A 22,846-nucleotide genomic window follows, 5' to 3' on the forward strand; every position below is an offset into this window, starting at 1 on the left:
TGCTTTTGTGTGCTTCTTTTATGTAGTTTTTTCTAACACTGTATAATAAGGTTCTGTATGATAGTTAACACGTTGTCACACATTAGCACATTTTACACCATAAATCTAAAATCATGTATGTGTTAGGGCTGCCAAGCAATTAAAAAAAAGTCACTGAATGGCTCACTTGATTTGTTAAAGGGGTCATATGACATTGCTAAAAAGAACATTATTTTGTGTATTTGGTATAATGTGTTTACACGGGTTAAGGTTCAAAAAACACATTTTCCACATACCGTAGATCATTGTTGCTCCTCTCTGCCCTGCCTTTCTGAAACATCAAAGCTCATCGTTCTGAAAAGTGCTGTATGCTCTGATTGGCCACCAATCCAGTGCATTGTGATTGGCCATATACCTCAAGCATGTGACAGAAATATTACACCATATTTGGAATATCAGCTTCCATGGCGGCGACGGCGACAATACTTCTTTGCTTACATTAGGGCGATGTTATGTGAATCTTCCCACACAGTAACGTAGTTGTGGGGGCGTGTTTGAATGAGGCGTTTTAGGAAGGCGTGGATGAGTCTTAACTTTTAGAAAGAATATCTCTTTGGGTTTGAGACTAATCTTTGCGACTTTACAGATCTTATCTATGAACGAACAGCTTGTAACTCTCCAAAGACAAAGGAAAACATGAAATCGTGTCATATGACCCCTTTAAAAAATGGTAATTTATTCAATAAATCTTGCCTTTTTGATATTGCTAAACTATATGATAGGATATACAGTGCCTCCATAATAAGTATTGGAACAGTAAAGACAAAATTGCTCTGTTGGCTGTGGAGTCAAGATATTTGCAAATATGATTAAAAGATGAATATGAGACAAAACTACAGAATGTCACATTTTATTATTAGCCGTTTCAACACATATGTTTTACCAAATAAAAAGAACAGCACTTTTAGAGTCCATCCCACTCATTGATGTGAGCATAAGTATTGGGACAGTTGAACATAAGGCAGATATAAAAGATTAAAAGCTATTATTTAGTTGCAGATCCCTTGCGCACAATCACAGCAGTGACTCTGTGACCCATAGACATCACCAGACTCTTGGTCTCATCCTTTGAAATGCTTTTCCCAGTCTTTAATGAAGCCAATTCCAATTGTTGCTTGTTTTGGGGAGTTTCTGCCTTTACTCTCCTCTCCAGCTGGTGAAATTCATGTTCAATCGGATTTAAATCTGGAGATTGACTTGGGCAATCTAAGACTTTCCATTTCTTTGCCCTTTTATATTCCTTGACTGAACTGGCAGGGTGTTTTGGGTCATTGTCCTGATGGAATATGAAGCACTTCCCAATGAATCTGGTGGCATTTTCTTGAATACTGGTAGGCAAGATGGTTTTGTACCCTTCCAAATTCATTTTGCTACTGTCATCATACATTACGTCATCAGTAAAGTTGAGAGGGCCTGTTCCAGAGGCAGCCATGTATGCCCATGCCACGACAACACCTCCACCATGCTTTACAGATGAGGCTGTATGCTTGGGATGGGATCATTTGCACTTCCCTTTTTTTTCTCCACATTTTTGCTTTCCCATCACTTAGATAAAGGTTAATCTTTGTCTCATCGGTCCATAAACACAGTTCCAAAACTCTTCTGGCTCACCTTTGTGCTTTTTTGCAAACTCTAATCTTTCCTTTCTAATTTTTGGTGCTGGTCAGAGGTTTGCATCTTGCTGTGTAGCATCTGTAATTCTGTGTCAAAGTCTCCTGAGGACAGTAAATTGTCAGAGCATCACCCCAGCTTTCTGGAAGTTGTTGGTGATTTTACAGACACGTCTTTTAGGATTAATTTTCACAGCTTTTATGATTTGTCTGTCATCAACTACTGTTGTTTTCTCAGCCGATCAGGTCGTTGTTGGTTGCTGGTGTCACTGGTGGTTTACAAACTCTTGATTTCTCCATGCCCTTTGTTTTTGCTATAACTAATTTAATTCCTCTCTTCTTTTAGCATCCAAATTGCTTGCTTTTCTCTCAAAGCCAGCTCCCTAATCTTCATTCTGGTTTGTGTGTCATCATCAAATGCAAGATTCAGAATACAGAAGTAATGGATATAACTGATACGACACATTCTCTGCTTTTAATATCTGAAGAATTAATGCAACAGGACACAGCTGATCACTTAGAAAGACCTGTGAGGCAACTGTTCCAATACTTATGCTCACATCAGATAGAGGGATGAAACTCTAAAAGTGCTGAACTTAGCTGTTAAACATCTGTGTTGAATCACCCAATAATAAAATGTGACATTCTGTAGTTTTGTCTCATATTCATCTTTTAATCATATTTGTAAATGGCTTGACGCAATTTTGTCTTTACTGTTCCAATACTTTTGGAGGGCACTGTAAATATAAGACGGAAAACTTTTTATGCGTTTTGGCCGTTCATTTACAAGACAATGGCTTTTTTGGTGGTCTGAAAATACAAACTTTTGAAAATGGGTTTTGGTTTTTGAAAACAGAACCATTATTGTTTCCGTGTAAACTACAAAAATGGAGGATTGTGAAAATGCTGACGTAATGAGAATACATATTATTTGCGCAAGCACGTAGTGTTTCTTTACGAAGTTGCATCGCCAACTACTGGTCAGCATGCATCATACAGAGTTTTTAGCCAGTCCCGTGGATCCATGTGAACAGGGAATGTTTTGACAGTGTTGTTGTCTGTACTCTTAAATTTTTAAAAGCGCAAAGGAATAAACTATTTTTTTTGTACAATTGTAATTTTTATTTTTTTTTGCTGTTGTTTAAATGTACCCTCAGAGAGACAGGCTGTCTTATAATAAGTGCCAGAGGAAGTGCCAAAAAATTGATCGTTCCTGCACGTACTGTATGTGTGCTCTACAAGATAAAAACTGTTTGTGCTGTAAGTGAACCCACTGAAGCATGAAGCCCACTGAGATGTGTTCTCAGGTGGAGAAGGTGCTCCTCTCATTAAAACACAGCAAATGAAAGCGCAAATTCAATGACCACGTTCACCTTCCCATGCTCCACTTATTTAATCGTAGAGAACTAGCCTCTTAATGAAACTCTGCGTGATACTATCGATTTGCCACCTTATTGCAAATCACATCAAGAGACCTCTTTATTTCTTTTTATTCTCAGCTAGCATCTAGTTTTATGTGGGTTTGGTTTCAAACTGTTCGCTCATTAGGAGTGGTGAGTCACGCCGTTGCTTTGATACACATGAGAGAGAGGCAGCTGTCTTGTTCAGTTGGTGCGGATGAGTGTGGTTGGTTTGGTGGATGGAACAATAGAACAGACAGGTGCTGGTACAACTGCGCTCTTGGCACTCATTGCCTGGCAGATCCGTACAGTCTCACACACGCTGCATCTCAATGCCTCCCCCACCAGGCCTTTCTATGGCCCCTTAGGCAGTCAGGCAGAACCAATAAATCTGGCTGAACGTTCATGCACTGCTGTTTTGTTGGCCTGGATTTTTTTTTTTTTAATAAGATGTTTCTATTTGGAGACACTCACAGTGACATGATAAAAGAAGTGGGACGAGATGTGCATTAAAGGAAGAGTTCACTCAAAAATAAAAAGTCTGTCATCAATTACTCATCCTCATGTTTTTTTTTTCAAGAATGAACACGCTTTTCTTCTCTGTACTCCTTAATATTCAAATGTTTTGCAAAAACAAAAAGTCAAGTATCGTGCTATATAGTTTTATCGTGCTTTATAGTGCTATGTATGTACTATAAAGTTTGTTGTGCTCATCAAGGCTGCATTTATTTGATTAGAAATACAGGAAAGACAGTAATATTGTGAGATATTACAATTTAATAAAAAAAATTAATATACTTTAAAATTTAATTTATTTATGTGATGCAAAACTGAATTTTCATCAGCCATTACTCCAGTCTTGAGTGTCTCATGATCCTTCAGAAAGCAATCTAATATGTTTATAATAATATTTATTATCAATGTTGAAAACAATTGTGCTGCTTAATATTTTTTGGAATATTTTTAAACTTATAAATGTTAAAAAGATCAGCATTTATTTAAAATAGATATCTTTTGTAACATTATTCACTGCCACTCTACCACTACCACTACCACAGAAATGAATACTTTTATTCATCAAAGATGTTAAATTGATAAGTGATTAAAGACTTGCATTGTTAGAAAAATATTTCTATTTTGAATAAATGCTGTTCTTTTTTATTTATTCATCAAAGAATCAAAGAGGTTCCAAAAAATATTAAGCAGTACAACTGTTTCCAACACTGATAATAAATCAGCATATTAGAATGAACACGACCAAAACATTATTCAAGTTTAGTGAGGGAGTTGTGAAATATTCTTTGAACAATTAATTGACTTTTTTGTGAATCTTTTTGACTTCATTCAAAAGAAGTGATTCATAAGTCATTTGTTCATGAAACAGATATCATGGCCAAAAATTAATTTTAAATGTTACCTTTTGTGTTTTGCAGAATAAAGAAAGTCATACAGATTTGAAACAACATAAGACTTTAAAGAGTATATGCAAATTGGTGCTCTCTTGAATAATGTTTGAATATATTTTTAGATGATTGCATAGCTGGTGTGTATACCTTTTATTTATATGCCCTCTTTTTCAAAACGGGCTTCTTTTTTCCCCAAAACATCAGCAGCCTTGAAAGTCACCTTGTGCTATTTTAAGCTGTGACATTACTTCTCTCAATGTTTACATGAGGTGGAAACGGTGACCTTTGGTTTCATGTTTATATGCCTTTACCCTTATCAGGGTTTTTATCGACGTTAAACACAACAGAGTGCTTCTCGCTTGTGTTTTCTGATACACCCGAATGTTTCTTATAGATTGAATTGATTGATGGATGGATTTTTTGATTGTAGATTCACAGTTGCCACACATATATGGAAGCCTGGCACAGAAACAGATGAATTTGTAAGTAATTAGCCTTGGAAATGAAATTTACAGAGCATATTCAATTGACTCGTGCAGACTCTTCATTTATATGTCTTTAACTGGGCATCACTGGATTTAAATGTGACTCAGCTGATCTCGCCACTTCATGCTTTAATGAAGATTCATTGTGGGCTGAAAAGTGTGTTACAAGTGTGCACAGCTGTGAGCTGCGTTTGCCTGGGACCCTGTTGAAACAAGCTTGGCCTTTGTGAACCCCGCAGAAGCTAAAGCTGAAGTTATCAGCTGCTTGTCTAATCAGACACCTCCTATGACCTCCCGTGCTACTGTTATTGAGTCATTTAGAAAGAGAGATCCGGCTCTAGCTTGTCTTGCCAACATGACTCAGTGGCTAACATGAATGTCTTGAATTTCCTGTCCAGGCTGACATCTGTGTTTATAACTATGGATGGAACACATTGGTTCATTGCTAATATAAAAATAACCTTGTTTCCAGGCATTTCTGAAGTCAAATTTCAGTTGAAAACAGTGAGGACCAGTTAACTTTCTATTTATGTCAATGGCAGTTGCTAGGTTGAACAGAACATTTTGAGCCAAAATAGAGAGAAAGTCAATTTAATGCCTTTCATAGCCCTCCAAAAACAGGTATTGATATGTTGTATGTTGCATGCAAAAAAAAATGTATATTGTTGGAATATGCAGATTATGTAGTTACTACCATTCCAAGAGCTAACAGGACCATGCTAACTAGCCAAACCCAGGCAGCTTGGTTGAAACCAGTCCTAAACTGATCTTAATTTTGTGTGGATGGTTTTGCCTGGAACTGTGAAAAAAATAATGTATTAGGCCTTAAGTGCTCAAGTAAGCTCTCTCTGTATTTCTGGAGCTGCTTATATTAAACCTAAATGCATTGAAACAGAGCTGTTTAGGGATCACTAGAGTGAATTTGGAGAACATTAAAGCCATTCTGTGTGAAATAGAGGGGGGAAACAGATTTTGGTTCCCTCTAATGCTGCCTTGTCAAATTTGGTGACCTTGCTATACGTCTTTAGTTGTTTATATAAAACCAAAATTCTTTCTAGACTGAAACAGAGGAGTTTAGACATCACCAGAGTAAATATATCTATGTTTATAAATATGTCTATAGACATTATAGTTAATGCTCCCTCTGTGTTCATTTAGCGTATGTTATTTTGCACTGGGAAATGAAATTCGCTGTTGGAGTTAGATTTATTATGATGACGCAGTCATTGAGGATTATAATTTAAGAATATTTTGTTGCATATAAAAAAGTAAACAATGAAGTGTAATCCAAAGCTCTACTTTTTAAAAAATTACCTGATGGTGTTGGCCATAGCAGCCCATGTTCCCCACGTCTGCTGCTGCCTTTCAGTAAAAGGAATTTGCTCCCTGATTTTGCCCACCGACTGAGCAAGTTAAGGCAGGTGAGGCTGGAGTGTGTTTGTAAGGTGAATTAATTTGCTCTTCATTCCATGGAATATTCCTGACGTGCTGCGCTTTTCGCTGACGAACACCTCAGAGGTCACATAAACGCACGTAACCGCTCCACACGCCACATCTAGCTGATAATCACAGGGAGACTCTGATTTACACTTTTGTAGAATGGAATCATTCTATTCTACAAAAGATTATTTATAGTGAAAAAAAGTTCTTTAGTTTATCAAAACATTCTTTACACTAAGAAAATATGGTTCTTTTAAGAGTTTCTTTGGGGAACCAAACTTGGTTCTTCTAAGGCATCGCTGCAAAATCACCCATTTGGAACCGTTGTTTTTACTGACTTTATTTACGTATTTTTATGCAGCACTGATGTCTTCTTGACGACTCATAGGAAATGTTGCTGACTTAAAGTCACAAAAGTACTATAATGGTCTGATCTATTCCTGCAGCGTTTGCTCTTTTAGTCCTTTTGTTCCGAAACATTTTCCTGTTGTTCTGGGTGTTTTCAGCTGGTGCCAGAGGGGCGTCCAATAGATCCCCACAGTTCCCTGTTATTGGTTTTGCAATGAATCTGGAAATCTATAAACCTCAAAAGCACAAATGAGGGAAAATATCAACACTGAGGTTTCTTATAATCCCCTTGGGAAGTCACCAACCAATCATGCTGTCACGAAAATAGGAGCGAGTCCGCCGCACAGCCGGAGCAATGACACTCACATATTCATAAATCTGTGGAATGTTGTCATCTATTGCCACATGGCCTAAAATATGGGCGAAATTCTTAAAATATTTGATGCTGGCGGTTTAATGGAATGTAAATGTAAACCCCAACCAGTATTTAAGACCTGAGATATTTCAAAAATGTTTCTGCATAAATGTGTCATGCAGAAATAGTGCTAACAGGAAAATCTACTGATAGACACACAATGGGGCTTTGTAAGATCAGCAAACTGGTACGCTCGTTAGAATTCTCCAGCATTGCTCGTCAGGGAAAACTTTGGGTCCGCTGAGCAGATGGACTCAAACTGAGAGATGCCAGTTAAAGACATGAGGTTGATCAGTCAGCACAATCTCCTGATGGGACTTCTGTGATGCCATATGTATCAGATCTTACTTCACTTTTACTTAAAAACTGGCTTCTCGCAAATTGGTTTTTTCTTTCATTTAATTTTAATTTATTTTCATTATTTAATTTTCTTACATAATTTACCATCGTTTTAATAAAAGTTGTGATTTTTAGTTATTTATTGAAATTGTATCTACATGACTAGAGGAAAAAGGCTGTGGCGAAAAAAGGCAGAAACACTTAATAATGCACTGGGCTCGATCAGACTATCCTAAACAGCTTTGGACACACTTATGTATTCAGCAGCAAATAGATGGCATCTCAGCACCTTTTCTGGTACTTAAGTCGTGTACGACAACCCTTAACCACATGTTTTAGAAGCAACTGCTTAGAGAACAAAGTGAGAACTTTGATCCATTACCTCTTTTTGTGTCTGACAGCCTTAGCTAATGCAAAACCCAAGGCCGATGAGTTAGTTGCCACCGAGGGCATTAAGTTAGATTAATAAGGATGGGTTGAGTGTCTTAGGGCACAGACAGAACCGGAGTGCGAGGTGAGGAGATAATGCAGAACACCTGCCTAGCTTTCTGGAATGTTGGGAATCTGTCAGAGAATTGAAACAGAATATTGAGTATTGAGGGAATATTGAGTCAAAGATAAAGGCATTGCTGGAATGTTTTAACAAGTTGCATTGCTGGGGTATTTTTTTATTCATTTTTTGTGTTTTTTTTTAAGAGGCTTTTTAATGTTACATAAGTGTCTGGATTTCAAGGTTTAGTGTGGGATGAGGCTGGTTGGAAGCGCTGGAGGTTAAATGCCATTTGAGCATGAAAATATTGCGCAAAACATTTACTATTATTTTCCAATCTCTCATCTGTTTTCTCAGTGATTGATGTTGGAGTATCGTAAAAGCCCACGGTTGGAGTATTGCCAGATTGTCCCTTTCTTCACCTATGATTTAATTTACATTTATGCATTTAGCAGACGCTTTTATCCAAAGCGACTTACATTCAAGTTACAGTTTTTACATTTTATCAGCTCTTGCTTTCCCTGGGAATCGAACCCATGATCTTGGCGTTGCTAGCACCATGCTCTACTATTTGAGCTACAGGAAAGTATTATAGTGTAAACTATACTACTTATACTATACTATACTATATTATATAGTGTAAACTATACTATACTTAATACTATAAACACTTTACTATACTATAATACTATAAACTTAATACTATAAACACTTTACTATACTATAATACTATAAACTTAATACTATAAACACTTTACTATACTATAATACTATAAACTTAATACTATAAACACACCAACGCTCCAGTGTCACCCACTATATTCAGACATACCTGCCTCTGTCTCTCTGTTAACACTGTTAGCTTCATAATCTTCGCTTAGAAAATAGTAAATAACACAATAATTGTTTAATCAATCATTAATTGATTAAACAATTAATCTGTGTAATGCTGCTTAGCAAATGCTTTGACTTGCTTTTTGACAAAAAGTCTCGTGCTCTGGCTTGTTGTGACTGAACTTTATTATTATTAGCATTCTGACATATAAACTTGGATTTTTAATGCTTATTACAATGTAATGTAACTTTTTTTTATTTTTTATATCTCGTTTATACTCATGCATAGATATCACTATAATAAGACGACTGAGATTTGTGAAAAGGAACAGGCCCGGTCTGGGCTGCATGGAGGTATGTAAATATTTTTAGATTTAACGAGATGCATCCTGCTTGAGGTGTTGTCATATTTTATGGCAGATTGTGGGGGTTGGCATATGGATGCTGGTGGATGTGTCTATATGGCTGACAGCCCTAGATAAAACAGTAGGAATAATGCTGTTCTAGGGCTTCATTTAAAAAAAAATCTAAAACTTTTTGACATATGGCTCTGTTAACAATTCTTCAACGTCTGCATTTTTCTGCAGACAGAACACTTGGGAATTCAGTAAGAATTAATTGTGTTGCTTTTTATAGCAAGTGTTCCGATTTACTAAAGAAATTATACAATTCAGTAAATGTGTTTACATCTTACATCCTATGCACAGTTTATCCCTTTTCCTCAAGCATGCACACATGTTTTTAATGAACATTTTGGAGATTTTATGTGCAGCTTGGATCAGCAATTCTAACGTGATATCCCAAAATTCATGTAGAAATTCATGAATTGCAACCCAGCTAATGCATTTTCTGACAGTAACTTATTCTTAAGAGCCAGTTTTTTGTAAAGGAATAGTTAACCCAAAAATGAGAATTTGCTGAAAATTTGCTCACCCTGAGGCCATCCAAGACGAAGACGAGTTTATTTAATCAAAAACAGATTTTGAGAAATGTAGCATTACATCCCTTGCTCATCAACGTATCCTCTGTAGTGAATGGGTGCCGCCAGAATGAGAGTCCAAACAGCTGATAAAAACATCACCAATAATCCAAATGTAATCCACACATCTCCAGTCTATTACTTAACATTTTATGAAGTAAAAAAATGCATCTTCTAAGAAACAAATTCATCATTAAGGTGTTTTCGTTCTTCTGAACGAAATAGTTCATAAATCATAATAATGATTCATCCAGTGGAATAAGTCCATTCCCTGTTGTCCTCTCACATCAAAATCGACTTTAGAAATATTTTTGACTGTTTTCACTTGTAAACGGTGCTTGATCTGTGCATATTTCTCCCCTGATTCAGATGAGACTACTTCATTACTGGAGAATACAATATTATGTATAGAGGGCTTCTTTCAGCTGAAAAAAATGTTTTGAAGTTAAAAACGTTTTGAAGTTATTACAAACATGCAGCTTTTCACTTTATAAGACATTAACTGATGGACTGGAGTCATGTGGATTACTCATGGATTATTGTGATGTTTTTATAAGCTGTTTGGACTCTCATTCTGATGGCATCCATTCACTGCAGAGGATCCATTGATAAGCAAGTGAAGTAGTAATAAATCTCTGCAAATCTGTTCTGATGAAGAACTAACTCATCTACATCTTGCATGGCCCAACGGTGAGTCATTTTTTAGCCAATTTTAATTTTTAGTGAACTGTTCCTTTAATGAATTAGTCAAAATGACTACAAGTTATGTTAAATTTTTACATAAATTACATAAATATGACATTTCTCAATATGAGTTCTCTGATCTGATTTAAAATCTGTGTCAGAAATAACTGACATAAATGGACATGGGCATTCAGATTGCATGAACAGGTTATTTAATAATTGATCTTCTCTGTGAGAGGAGCACTACAGAAGCCCAACTCTATGTGGCATTCTGTGGATATGCGTTACAGCGGTTCTACAGAGAGAGAGCTCCTTGTCTTCTCAGCCACAAATCTAGCATAGAGAGTCCAAGAAACAGGGCTGCTTTTCAACGCTGGAGGAAAGAGATCAGAAGAGAGCCTCTTTGGCTGAGCTACATGAAGATCCAGCTGTGTTTAAGCCGGACCCCCACAGCGCAAAGAAGGGTCACCTCACCTCCAGGGCTCTACCGCTGCAAATAAAGACATCCATTCACACAGTCCTGCCAATCGCTCAGCCTGCTGTTACTTTTCATCCGCTGCCCTTGTGGTTATCCCCACGTAGTACAGACTAGTGGTGACATAAGCCCTCTCTTTTTGAGAAGGTCTTGCTTTTTTCTTGCTCGAGCGCCTTTGAAGATTATGGAGCCTCAGAGTAAATTTTGGCAGCACCCATGGCAATGCTGAGCCGGCTTTGGCCGCCATTCTGCATGTCTTTATTTAATTTATTTAGTTGGTAATGAATTATGAGGGTTATTACCATGCCTAATAATATCAAATGGGGATTTTAAAAAGAAAACACCAGGTTTTAAATAAAACAAAGATTATTGGAGTGTGTTTACAAGAAAATACTTTGTCTTTGTACTTCAAAATTACATGTTTAATTTGATGTTATATGCCATTTCTTTGTAACTTATTACAAAATCTACTTGCAATTTCTGCGTAACATTTTATTTTTTTTACAGTGTATGAACATGTATTAAATTGTGCCTTTTCTAGCCCTATCTAAAAACATATCGGAATAGAAAAAAGTCTCTTTTTACTTGGTATGCAACCACCTAATACCCTAGTAACAGTAAAATATGGTAAAAGATGTTGAAAAAGACACTCAAAATACTGTAATCTTTGTGGTGTCAAGTTTTGTTTATAGGTGAACACCATTCACAGTTTTCTTTCCTTCAGAAAATGTTAATACATGACCTTTTTTAGTGTGGTCTATGTAAACACACAGAAACATTAAATTGCTAATGAGGCTTTTATTTTTGGACCGATGTAAAACAAGTACCTTCTTTGAGTAATGTGAAAGCATTGTTGATAGTGGCTGCAGGCAGACTGGAAGAGTGTTTTGTGAATGAAGGGTATCCTTCTCTTTCTCCATCCTCTTTCCTCTCTCTATCTCTAGATGGGGTCAGCAGGAGTCTGTGTTGATTTGTGACCATTGCTTCCTTTAGGGTGAGTGAGGACAGTGGTGAACAAACAAGCTGATTGATGTTTCTCAGCCTCAGTAGGAAATTCACAGATAATTTAGGACAAGAGAAAATCAGATAAAAGTAAACATCAGGGGGAAGGCGCTTCACCTGGATAATGCAATCTCTTGAGAATCAGAGCATGTCTGAATCCAGAGTTTTATAAGTAATCTTTTTGTTAAATTATTTTTTGTTTGTTTTATAAGTATTTTTATAGATTATTTTTTACTTAATTTTGTATATATTTTTTAAATATTTAAAAGATTTATTTTTTATGAACATACGTTTTAGAATTGTAAAAAATAATTATAAATAGTTTTTAAAATATATATTTACATAGATTTTAGATTTGTAAACTATCATTTGATCTGTTTTTAAACTTAAATATTGAATTATATCTAATCGCGATTAATCGCATCCACAATAAAAGTTTTTGTTTACATAATATGTGTGTATACAGTGTATATTTATTATGTATAATAAATACAAACACATGCATGTATATATTTAAGAAAAAAAATATGTTTATATATTAAATATATATATAATATCAAATATAATATGAATATATAAATGTATAAAGATGTAAATATTTTCTAAATATATGCTGTATGTGTGCGTTTTAAAATAAGTTTTTTTCCCTCCCATTGTAGGATTCCATTTTTACTAAGAAATAAGCCATTAAATATTTACTTGGTTATCTCTAAAGTGCTCTTGAATTTTGTTCCAGATCATTAGATGTGATGCTATGGCTCCCTGGAAACCAATCTTTAAGTACCTTCATACAAAAACACTGCTTGATAAGTATTTGACTTGTGCCCTAGGATTTGGACACAACTGCGGAACTTCCTGGGGATAGCTCTCCCAAAGGAAAAATCCATGGTAAAGTAAAATATCTCCTTTTCTTTCTTATTCCGTACATTTCTTTTGTTTTGAAAGTATCCGTATGGCTTTCTGTGGGTTTAACGGTGGCGCAACCTGGAATGCATCTAGCCCGTTGAACTGGGGGTCAGAGCCATATACAATGAGACATGGATCTGTTCTCCTTCACAATTAAAGCCAGTCCAGGCCATTTACATCCAAATATGCTGTATGCAGGCCTTGTTTACACAACAGTATCTCTCTCTCTTCCTCTCTCTCACCCTTTCCCCTAAGCCTTAACTCCTCCTCCAAACCATCATTCTAACAACTATACATTCTTCTTCCCCTTCCACTCTTACTCTGAATGACTTAGTCACTGCATGCTGAGGCTTCCCGTTGCCTGTGGGGATTTTGGGGAATTTGTGATGACAGCACCTCTCCCTCTGCGGAGGAGTTGCCTTGAATTTCCAAGGAGAAGAGGCAAAGGAGACGCTCGCGAAGGCTGAGTGCGTCCACGCGCACGTTTCTTGGTTTTAATGGGACCTTAGACATTTCGCACTCTCCTCATCATGACCATGACAGCCGTTGGACTTCCCAGGACGTTCTGAAGTACTATAAGGTGAGATGGCCTTCATTGTTTTAATATGTAGAAGTCAGTCTGGAGGGCAGAGACTTCAGCTTCAATGCTGGCCTGCTGAAGACTCTTGAGTGCAGGTGGATGATGGATAAAGTTCATGACAGAGAATACTGATAGCTTGAAGTCACTTTGGATGAAAGTGTCTGCCAAATGAATACATTTAAAATTGAATGCACTTCTAAATGTGAAAGTGAAATTTCAGGACTCGCTGGAAAATGTTACATATGCTTTAAACATCTTTAGACGGGTAGTGCATATGTTCTGTGGCGTGACATTTTGCATTTACTGCATCTAAAACGATTTTAAATAGCATTTTGTTAGTTGTTTAATAATTATTTATGCATGCAACTTCATCTTTTTAATGGAGAGACTACATAACAGAAGCCTGTTAATAAAAACAAGTAATTGCTTCTTCATTTCCCATAATTGCCACTTTATATCTTTTCATATACATTTATATCTTGTAATTTGACTGTTGAATTTCACAATTGTGACTTTCTTTATATTGCATCCTTATTTTTCATAAGTGCCACTTTATATCCCCCCCATTATTTGTCATACTTTAATTGAAACTTTATTTCTTGCAATTGCAATGTTACATCTCACATTTTTACGCATTTGGTGTATTGCTGGGCCATTTAAAATAAGCCAGTGAAGGAAAAAAAGTGAATAAAAATACTAAAAGAGAAATGGTGACTAGGACCTAATATACAATAAACATTTTGCTTATGCAATCTTGAAAATTTCTAACATTAAAATAAATAATGCACACTTTTCATGTGCATTAAAAAATGCTCAGAAATTTGACTCTAATTGATGCATATCAAACATCAGGAACATATGGCAGGAGTCGCTGGACTGTTTCAACTTTACACGTGTCAGTAACTCTGTGCACGTTTTTACAGGACCATTACAGTTGTGGTGAAACATACACTGTGTAATGAATTAATAACGATCTCTGTAAAATGAATGGGACTGGCAGCGTTAACAGTCACTCACAGTGTGTAAAGTGAAAAGAAAACACTGTTTGCCCCTTTTCATGTATTGCTACACTTTGCGCTCAACGAGAAACTTGTAGAACGCTTGAGTGACATTCACAGTGCAGAATCCTCTTTGGCTGTTTGGATCAAGTCTTTTATACAGCTGGGAATGAGGAGGCCTCCTTTTACTGTGGCTTTAGAGAAAAACGGGCTAAAGGAAAGGAGGTGAGAGGACTAGATCTAATCAGGGTTACACTTGCAACACAGTTTCTCATGAGAGACAAAGTTTTCTCTTTTTGGGCAAATTACAAAACAAATGTTGTAACATGCAACATCTAAATATGAACCATGTCATGCTGAGTGACAGATAATAATATTTAAAAGGATAAAGATAGTTTACACTGTTAAATTGGTTACTGATCACCAGAATTGTCACCATTTTAATCACTTTTTACTTTTGTCTTCTGACTAGATCATTTTTTTATCATTTATATAATTTGACAGATTTATTTTTAAAACTATAAATATTGCATGCAACCTCTCTGTGTGAGTTCCATTAAAAATGAATTATGCATAATAATAAGCAAAATGCTATTTAAAGTACTTTTAAGTGAAATACAGCATGTCCAAATTATTTCATGTGAACTAACATTATAGGTTATTTGTGCATTGTAATATCTGACATATAGGCATAGTGTCAGATACGGCATAACCTGTGTTATATACTGTTTGTGGTTTTCATATGAGCATGTTTGCATGTGTCGCAGGCACATGGGAAGTCAAGAGCTGTAGGTGGCTGAGTCTCTGACCTTGTGCGGTGTTTGGTCACTGTTCTTATCAGTTTTTAAAGGTTAAAGCCCTGAGGTTTTGTTAAGGGCAGGTGCATGTTTTCCTTTCTCTTGCTGAAATTTGACCATGTTTTTGTGAGTATGTGCGTGAGAGAGAGAGAGAATGAGAGCCGACGTGTTAAATGAGTGAAGGCCACAGTCAGGGCTGCCAGCTGGCCCCCTTCTCACATTTAACACCACAGATACAGCTCTGATTTTCTATGCATGCTTGGGAGTACACGGGAATATTCAGTATTTCCATCTGTTGATGACCACTGGCAAAAGTTCCATACTGGAAGGTGCATGAAAAGAAACTTGTAGTGAAGATAAGCATATCAGTCAGTGAAATATGTTTTTGAAGTTATTATCTAAAAAGAAAACTTATATTTTCTTGTTGTGTATTGTCATTCTTTTACTTTTTGATTATAATAGATTACTGTTAGACTAGAAACATTAATTTTTTTATGCTATTATATTTATGAAAGTTGTTTTGAGTTGACTCATCATTTGAGTAGTTGGGTGTTTTTGGTTAAAAGTGTAAATATCGATTTTAAAACAAAATATCAGTCACTTTTTTTTTCACTATTTAAGTGCTGAAAAGATGATTGAAATAGCGTCTAAAATATGCTTTTAACCTTATATATTAAAATGAATCCTAGTAAAATAAAAAAGTAATATATGAAAAGTAATATAAAACATATTTACTGACATGTTGCTCAAGACTTATGATATAAGAATTATAATTAAACTTTATTTGGAGTTTACTTGTGCACAACGCACATTTCTTAATAGTAAGCCTAAAATGTGTTTTAATGTCACTATTATTGAGGACTGTATGATTTTTGAATAATATCTGTCTTTAAATGCAGGATAGTTAAAGTGTGCCTGAAGTATACTTATAATAGTTCCAATTTAGCACAATTAAATACTTCAGTATATCTTTAGTTGGACTCCAGCACTACTTCAACACAATTAAAGTGCACTAAGCACAAACTTAGTTGTTTCAATCCAAGTATACCAGTTTAGTATATACCAAAAGTACAATTGCAGGGTTTTTTTTTTTATTAAGTACATAAATATATAAATGTATTTGTTGTAGACTTGGCATGAAATAAATATATTTCAAATGCATTTTAATATGTTTTATTGTTCACTTGGGAATTTAAGCCTAAAATCTTATTTTTACAAAAATAAAATCTTAATGCCCATGTTATTTGTAATTTACCCATTTTCTTTCCACAGCCCAGCATTCACTTCTGGAATGATCTGGCCTGTCAGATGCACTTTGCATACTAAAGTAATAAATCTTACAAAACCAACCAATCACATGTCAGTATAGCACGATTTCACGCAATCAGTCCCTTGATTGAAACATCCTGCCAGGAATAATCTTTGTCTTTCACAGTTCATCTCTCTAGATGATGTTCTTCAGCTAAGGTGTCAGAAAGGAATGTTCTTTCTTTCTCCACCAATCAGATTCTTCCTGTGGGTTAATGTGTGTTTTTGTGGAGCATGGTTGGGGGTTAATGAGGGGGTTAGCAGGGTTGCTAACCACAGCTTGGTCTGGGACGTTTAGGTCATCTGATGAATGGACGGGTACATTGTAAATCAGCCACTGGGAGCGAAGAGCCGGATTCCTCATAGCACTGATGTCACCACCGTCGTGCCTTCAACAAATCCAGACTTGAACGATCTCAGCCCGAGCCAGATGTTCAACCCCTCAGATCCCCTGTTATTCCCTCCTCTACTTGTGCGAGATTCCTTGTTATTCCCTCTTTATCTCTCTGGGATTCCGTTATCCCTTCTCTGCCTCTGTGAGACTCTCTACTCTTCCCAGAGTGTCTATTTGGGATTCCGTCTTTCTCCATCTGTGAGATTCTTTGTTTTTTCAGACTCTTCCTCTGTGGGCTTCTGAGATATTCTTCCATTTTACTCATGTTTCCTGCTCCTTATGAATATACGTGTGTCTTTCTATAAAATCCCATTCAAAGCGATGCACCAATGCATCCTTATCTCATTTAAAGCAATATATACAGTCATGGCCAAAAATATCGGCACCCTTGGTAAATATGATCAAAGAAGGCTGTGAAAATTAATCTGCATTGTTAATCCTTTTGATTGTTTATTAAAAAAGAAAAAAAAATCGAACCTTTCATTGGATAATAAGAAATAAAAATGGGGGGGGGGGGGATGATATCATTATGAAATAAAAGTTTTTCTCTAATACGCTGCACAGATTTGGCGTACTGTTGATTACCACTGAGAATATAAAAATTCCGACATTTTAATCAGATGTGCTTACTTTTTTTTTTTATCTTTGTTGGAATAATACTTCTGCTTTTCCATCAGAATCAATGCTGAGATGTATTTTCATCAATTTCCTTGTCTAAAAAACCCCATCTAAGGTGCATTTCTGGTTTAAGATGGTCTAGTCTTGGCCAGAATGACCATCTAAAAAGTGTTCAAAACTATCAGACCAGTCTAATTAGCTTGCAGGCAAGGAAACCAGTTGACCACCTTAGGCTGATAGGTTTAAGATGTTTTTACGAGCAGGACTGTGAACTACACCATCAGAAAAGTTATTGAAACACAATTCCTTTGGATAAAGAAAGTCTGTGAAATGGCATAATCACACTTAAGTATGCAAATTAAGTAAATGTAGAAAAAACCATGCACACATTTAAAGCGAACTCATTATAATATCTGTTCTTTCTTTTCAGGATGGTTGGCACAAAGTGCTAATTAGCACAGAGGAACCAGTTCAGTCCAAATGGTGGAACATGATGAACATGGCAGTTTCTGGCATCATACAAAAACTCTTCTGGATATTCCTTATGGCTAGTTTCAAGCTGTAGATTGAAACATGGACGATCAACCCATGATGACTTTAGAGGGACAGAGGTCATCAGCTTTGCAAGAGGCCCCCAAAATGACTTTCTCAGTAGAGCTTTCAATGGCAGATTCAGCCATGGATAGAAACCTGACCTTAAAAGGTACTTCTGATTCACTATCATTTGTTATAGATGAGCCTTTAAAAGACCAACCACAACTTGAGCTGAAGAATAAAAGTTCATTAGAGAAGATCAATCAAATTGTACCAGTGCTCGTCAGCAAAGATGGACCTTGTCTTCAAATCTCAAATCTTCTCACAAAAGAAAAGACAATGAAATACATTGAACATGAAATCAAATCAACCTCAAAACATGAACTAAATGGCATTTATAGTGAACCTGACCTCCAAATGGATGCTGAGACCGGGTTCAGCTATTTATTGACTCCCTCAGATAGTCCAGTGACCAACAGCGTTGATGTAGACTCCTCAAACACCTCATCTACTACTAATCGTTTCTCTAATTTGACAGTCAGACCCATATCAGAACCAGCTTACACTTTTGCATCCTCTCCAGTGGAACCGTCCCATCTTGAGCACCCTTACTCTGCTCCTTTGCCAGTAACCAAGGGAGCCGATCTACCCCGAATCATCAAACACAAGCCGATTACCTTTGCAGATTACGACAGATTTTTGGGTCTAATCTCGAACGCCCGAGCCAGTGAGAGTTCAGACGCTTGTGAGACCTCTTCTGAAGATGATGGCGAAGATGCGTTTCCCAAGTGCAAAGAAATTCTCCAGAGCTCCAGACAAAACGGCGGTGGACTAGAGAAACAAAGGAGGAAAGAAACCTGTGGACAAGTACATAGAGAAGGAAGTTCCAGCACCAAGCTGCCACCCACTAGAAGCAGCAGCTATGAGGCGGAGGAGGAGAGCAGCAGTACAGAGGTGAGGGTCCAATGTTGGTTAGATGTTTAATAGGCCTTTAGAGAGTTGTTTAAGCTTTGCTATGTCTTTAAGTAGGATAGTTTAGTTTTCAATGTCTGTATGGCTTTCAGTTCAGTACTGTATTAATATTCCACAAACTTTCTGGTTCAGGCTCCACCTATAAACACTAAGTGTTAAAATTCTGAAACGAATGCAATACAAGTTTTGTTGCTCATTTCAGCTTTAAGTATGCTATTCAGGTTTCTCACGGTCATTGAAAACTTGGAAATATTGGGGAGTTTTTGTTTGCCAGGTCTGTAAAAGTCATGGCAGGTAATAAAATCTCTAAAGTCATGGAAAAGTAATGGCTATATCTGTAGTGAAAATAGATTTTTTTTCTAGTTTTGCTTTGATCTTAAGTATTTTATTGACTAGATTTTGTGCTTGTTTAGATTAAAACTTGCCGGCAAGCCATAGTTGGTGTCTGACTTTTGAGTGCATTTATTTCAATGAGTCGGTTAAGCAGGTTCATAAATCTGTCAGAAAGACGTGGAATTGCTCTGGAATTGGTCTGAACAAAATAATAAATAAAATTTAAATAAAAAAAATATATTTTTCCAGTTGTCCCAAATAACTGGATAAATAATGGAAAAGTAATGGAAATTCATTGGTCCAAATTTGTAGAATTGGGGAACTTTGTTCGTTTAAAGGTATAGTTTACCCCAAAATGAAAATTTCGGATTTCATAATTTGTGTTCCGAAGATGAACAAATGTCTTATGTGTTTGGAACGACATGAGGGTGAGTAATTAATGGCAGAATTTTAATTTTTGGGTGAACTATTCCTTTAAAGAATGTTAAGAATTTCAAGATAAGGTTGGAAAATCTCCCACTGACTTTATTAAAATGTTCATCACAATGAAATTTAACGGACAGTGATGACATCACAGTATTCAGTGATGACATTCAGTATACTGAATTGCAATTTGGTCTTTTTTTTTTTTCTTTTTCTTTTTTGGATACTAAATCGAGAAGGCACTCATATTTTCTTTAGGAAAATAAAAAATTATTTGAATCACATTTTAAAGTAAAAGTGAAGCTTTCCTTAGCATCTGTACTAGGTAAAATTACAGATGCTGATGTAAATTAAGGAATCTGATGTCCTTCCTGTTGCCTGTCAGAGCAAACGTCTGTTCAGTGGTGAACTTAGCCTTCCATTACTAACAACTCCATTTAGTTGGAGCCAGTCATGGATGATTTGCATCTTTCTACTAACCTCATGCCTGACCTGACTGTTTGCAACCTGTGACCTTCCCATCCCAAGTTTATTGGCCTTTAAAGAGGTGTCACGTGTACACATACTGTATGAAAACACAATAGCTTATTCCCTACCGTGCGTAGTTTAAGAAACGCTGTTAAAAAGTCCCATACCATTCATACCAGAGATAACCAGGACAAAGAGTAAAGTTGATCACACCCTCTTATTCTGTTCTTATCACTACATAAGCACAATGAGTCAATGTTTTTCAGTATTTCTATTCATTTTGATATCTTTAGCTATTGTTTGTAATTAGAATAAGTAGCTTTTTTTTAATAGATAAGATTTGAATAGATTCTATACATTCTATTTATTATATACATTTTAGTAGAAGTTATTGTCACCTCTGCATTTTTTGCAAGTCGGTTTCTTTTGTAATTGTCAAATTTATGCTACATATAGATAATTTTACATTTGCGATGGCTGTTTAAATTTTTCAATTTAAATATTTTAATTGCAAAAAATGTTATGAAGCGTTTATAAAATCTGTATAACTGTATGTAGTCTTATTCTGAAAATTATCTCTCTCTATGCTAAAAAGTATTATTTTAGAAATTGATTTGCTTTAGATTTTAAATGAATAAAAATAATGAAAAATGAGATTATTAAATCATATTTGCATATACCGTTTTAATTGCAGATGCTTTTACCCAAATAAAATATTTGTAATAAATATTATTTATTTATTTATTGTAATAATAAAAAAAAATCTACTTTTAAAATCTTAACTTTTTGTACTGGAAGAGACTGTCAAACCAAGAATGCCCAAATACAACTAGGGTTGTGATGACCTGCAGTCACTTCTCAGTGTCAGTGGTGTAGTTACAGTAGTTAGCAGAACGTGCTGAGGTTGAAAGGATTTTTCTAGGGCAGGTGAGCTCAGATGGTTTGTTAGGCCCCAGTACCCCTCTGTTCTCTCCCCAGTTACTCGTTCTCTGTTCATGCATGATTTAAGATGAAACTGTGAAAGAATGTGGTACCCCTCACGTGAGCGATGACCTTGCCTCATTTGCACCTTCTTAAGAAAACCCACAATGAGCTGTCTGTGGATAAGGACAGATTTTTTTTTTTTTTTAATTTGTTTGTTTTCTTTTTTTCTTTGTATATTTCAAAAATTATAAATGAGATTCCATAGAATAATTCATATGGAAATTAAATATTAGATATTTAACAGTACACAATTATTTAGATTTTTTTTTAGATGCATTTTGCATCTTCACCATTTGGTGGCGCTCTATACAAACATTTACCCATATTGTGGCCAATAGCACCAGTAGAGTTATTTCTACTTGTTTATGTGTATTTTTAATCTGTGCGTATGTCTTGGAATTGTGGAAAACTCTATCTGACATGGAAAACTCTGTGCATCTCTAGCCTGTCCATATCCTTGTGAGGAAAGACATTCAGTTTGACAGTGAACGGCTCCTGTAACAAAAAGTAGGAGGATTTTCTTCCTCCTTAGAGTCTTATCTGACTTGGATTTGAAGCGGTTCAGCCTTTAAGGATGACATATTGCTACATTCTCTCTGTGGAGGTGGCTGGCACGCTCAGTGGGTGGCATGGCCATGGCAAGAAGCCCAGAGCAATGCCAAAGCCTGGCACTTGACTCCTCATTTCCATGTCAATGGGCCAGTGCTGAGATTTACAATGTGGCCAATTTGCGGCGGTGCAGTTATGGTCCTCGGCCATTCTGTCCACTGTGGAAGATAACAATGATGAGCTGATCTGGTGGGACTGACTCATACCGGCCTAGTTGCCATGACAAGTGTATTTTCTCACGACTGACAGGGCGGAAAGGGGTGTTTTAACTGATGCTGGGTTATTGAATACCACGCATTCTGTGCAGGGAACAGATTCCAAGGGCTGCCATTGGACCAAGACATTGGACCATGTTTTTTATGAAAAACATGTCTGTGGCAATCATTAATTGATATTTTGTTGTTTTTATATAGTATAATAATAGTAAATAAGTGAAATTGGTAACACTTTACAGTATTTATTTGTTCATATTAAAACGATAGTTTTCACTCGAGACTCTGCATGGGGGGTCAGATTTGAGCGTTATAAACAAATGCATCGTCTTTTGTTACAGTTAAGAGGGTTAATGGTCCATGGCAGAAGGGCAAGACAGAGCGGCGCTGGTGTCTTAAGAAAGCCTTCTCACTAGCTTTGACTCGTGAATCTCAAAGATCAGGCTGACTGGACATTGTAAGGTCAGATTCAGACCCTTACCTGGGATCCAGGACCACTACCTTTGTGTTTGCAGCCCAAACTCAGTGCCTCATCCCAAACCCAAAAATATAATAAGCAGCACATCTGTTTTCAACATTGGTATTAACAAGAAATGTTTCTTGAGCACTGATTTAGCATATTAGAATGATTTCTGAAGGATCATGTGACACTGAAAACTGAAGTACAGTAATGATGCTGAAAATTAATTTCACACAAATACATTACATTTAAAATATATTAAAATAGAAAACAGTTATTTTGAATTGTGATAATATTTAAACTA

General features: G+C 36.1%; 1 protein-coding gene across 1 annotated transcript in view; it reads left to right on the top strand.

The window, feature by feature from the left end:
• Positions 1-13,167: 13,167 nt before the first annotated feature.
• The window catches only part of LOC306854518 (stAR-related lipid transfer protein 13-like), an 87,752-nt gene continuing 78,073 nt past the window's right edge, over positions 13,168-22,846 (top strand). The window contains exons 1-2 of the mRNA XM_079392619.1: positions 13,168-13,432; positions 17,978-19,035. Of these exons, the coding sequence (XP_079248745.1) occupies positions 18,121-19,035 (915 nt within the window). The 5' untranslated portion in view covers positions 13,168-13,432; positions 17,978-18,120. The remainder of the gene's footprint in view (positions 13,433-17,977; positions 19,036-22,846) is intronic.

The sequence above is a fragment of the Barbus barbus genome, assembly GCF_936440315.1.
Source record: "Barbus barbus genome assembly, chromosome: 34".
NCBI classification, from domain to species: Eukaryota; Metazoa; Chordata; class Actinopteri; order Cypriniformes; family Cyprinidae; genus Barbus; species Barbus barbus.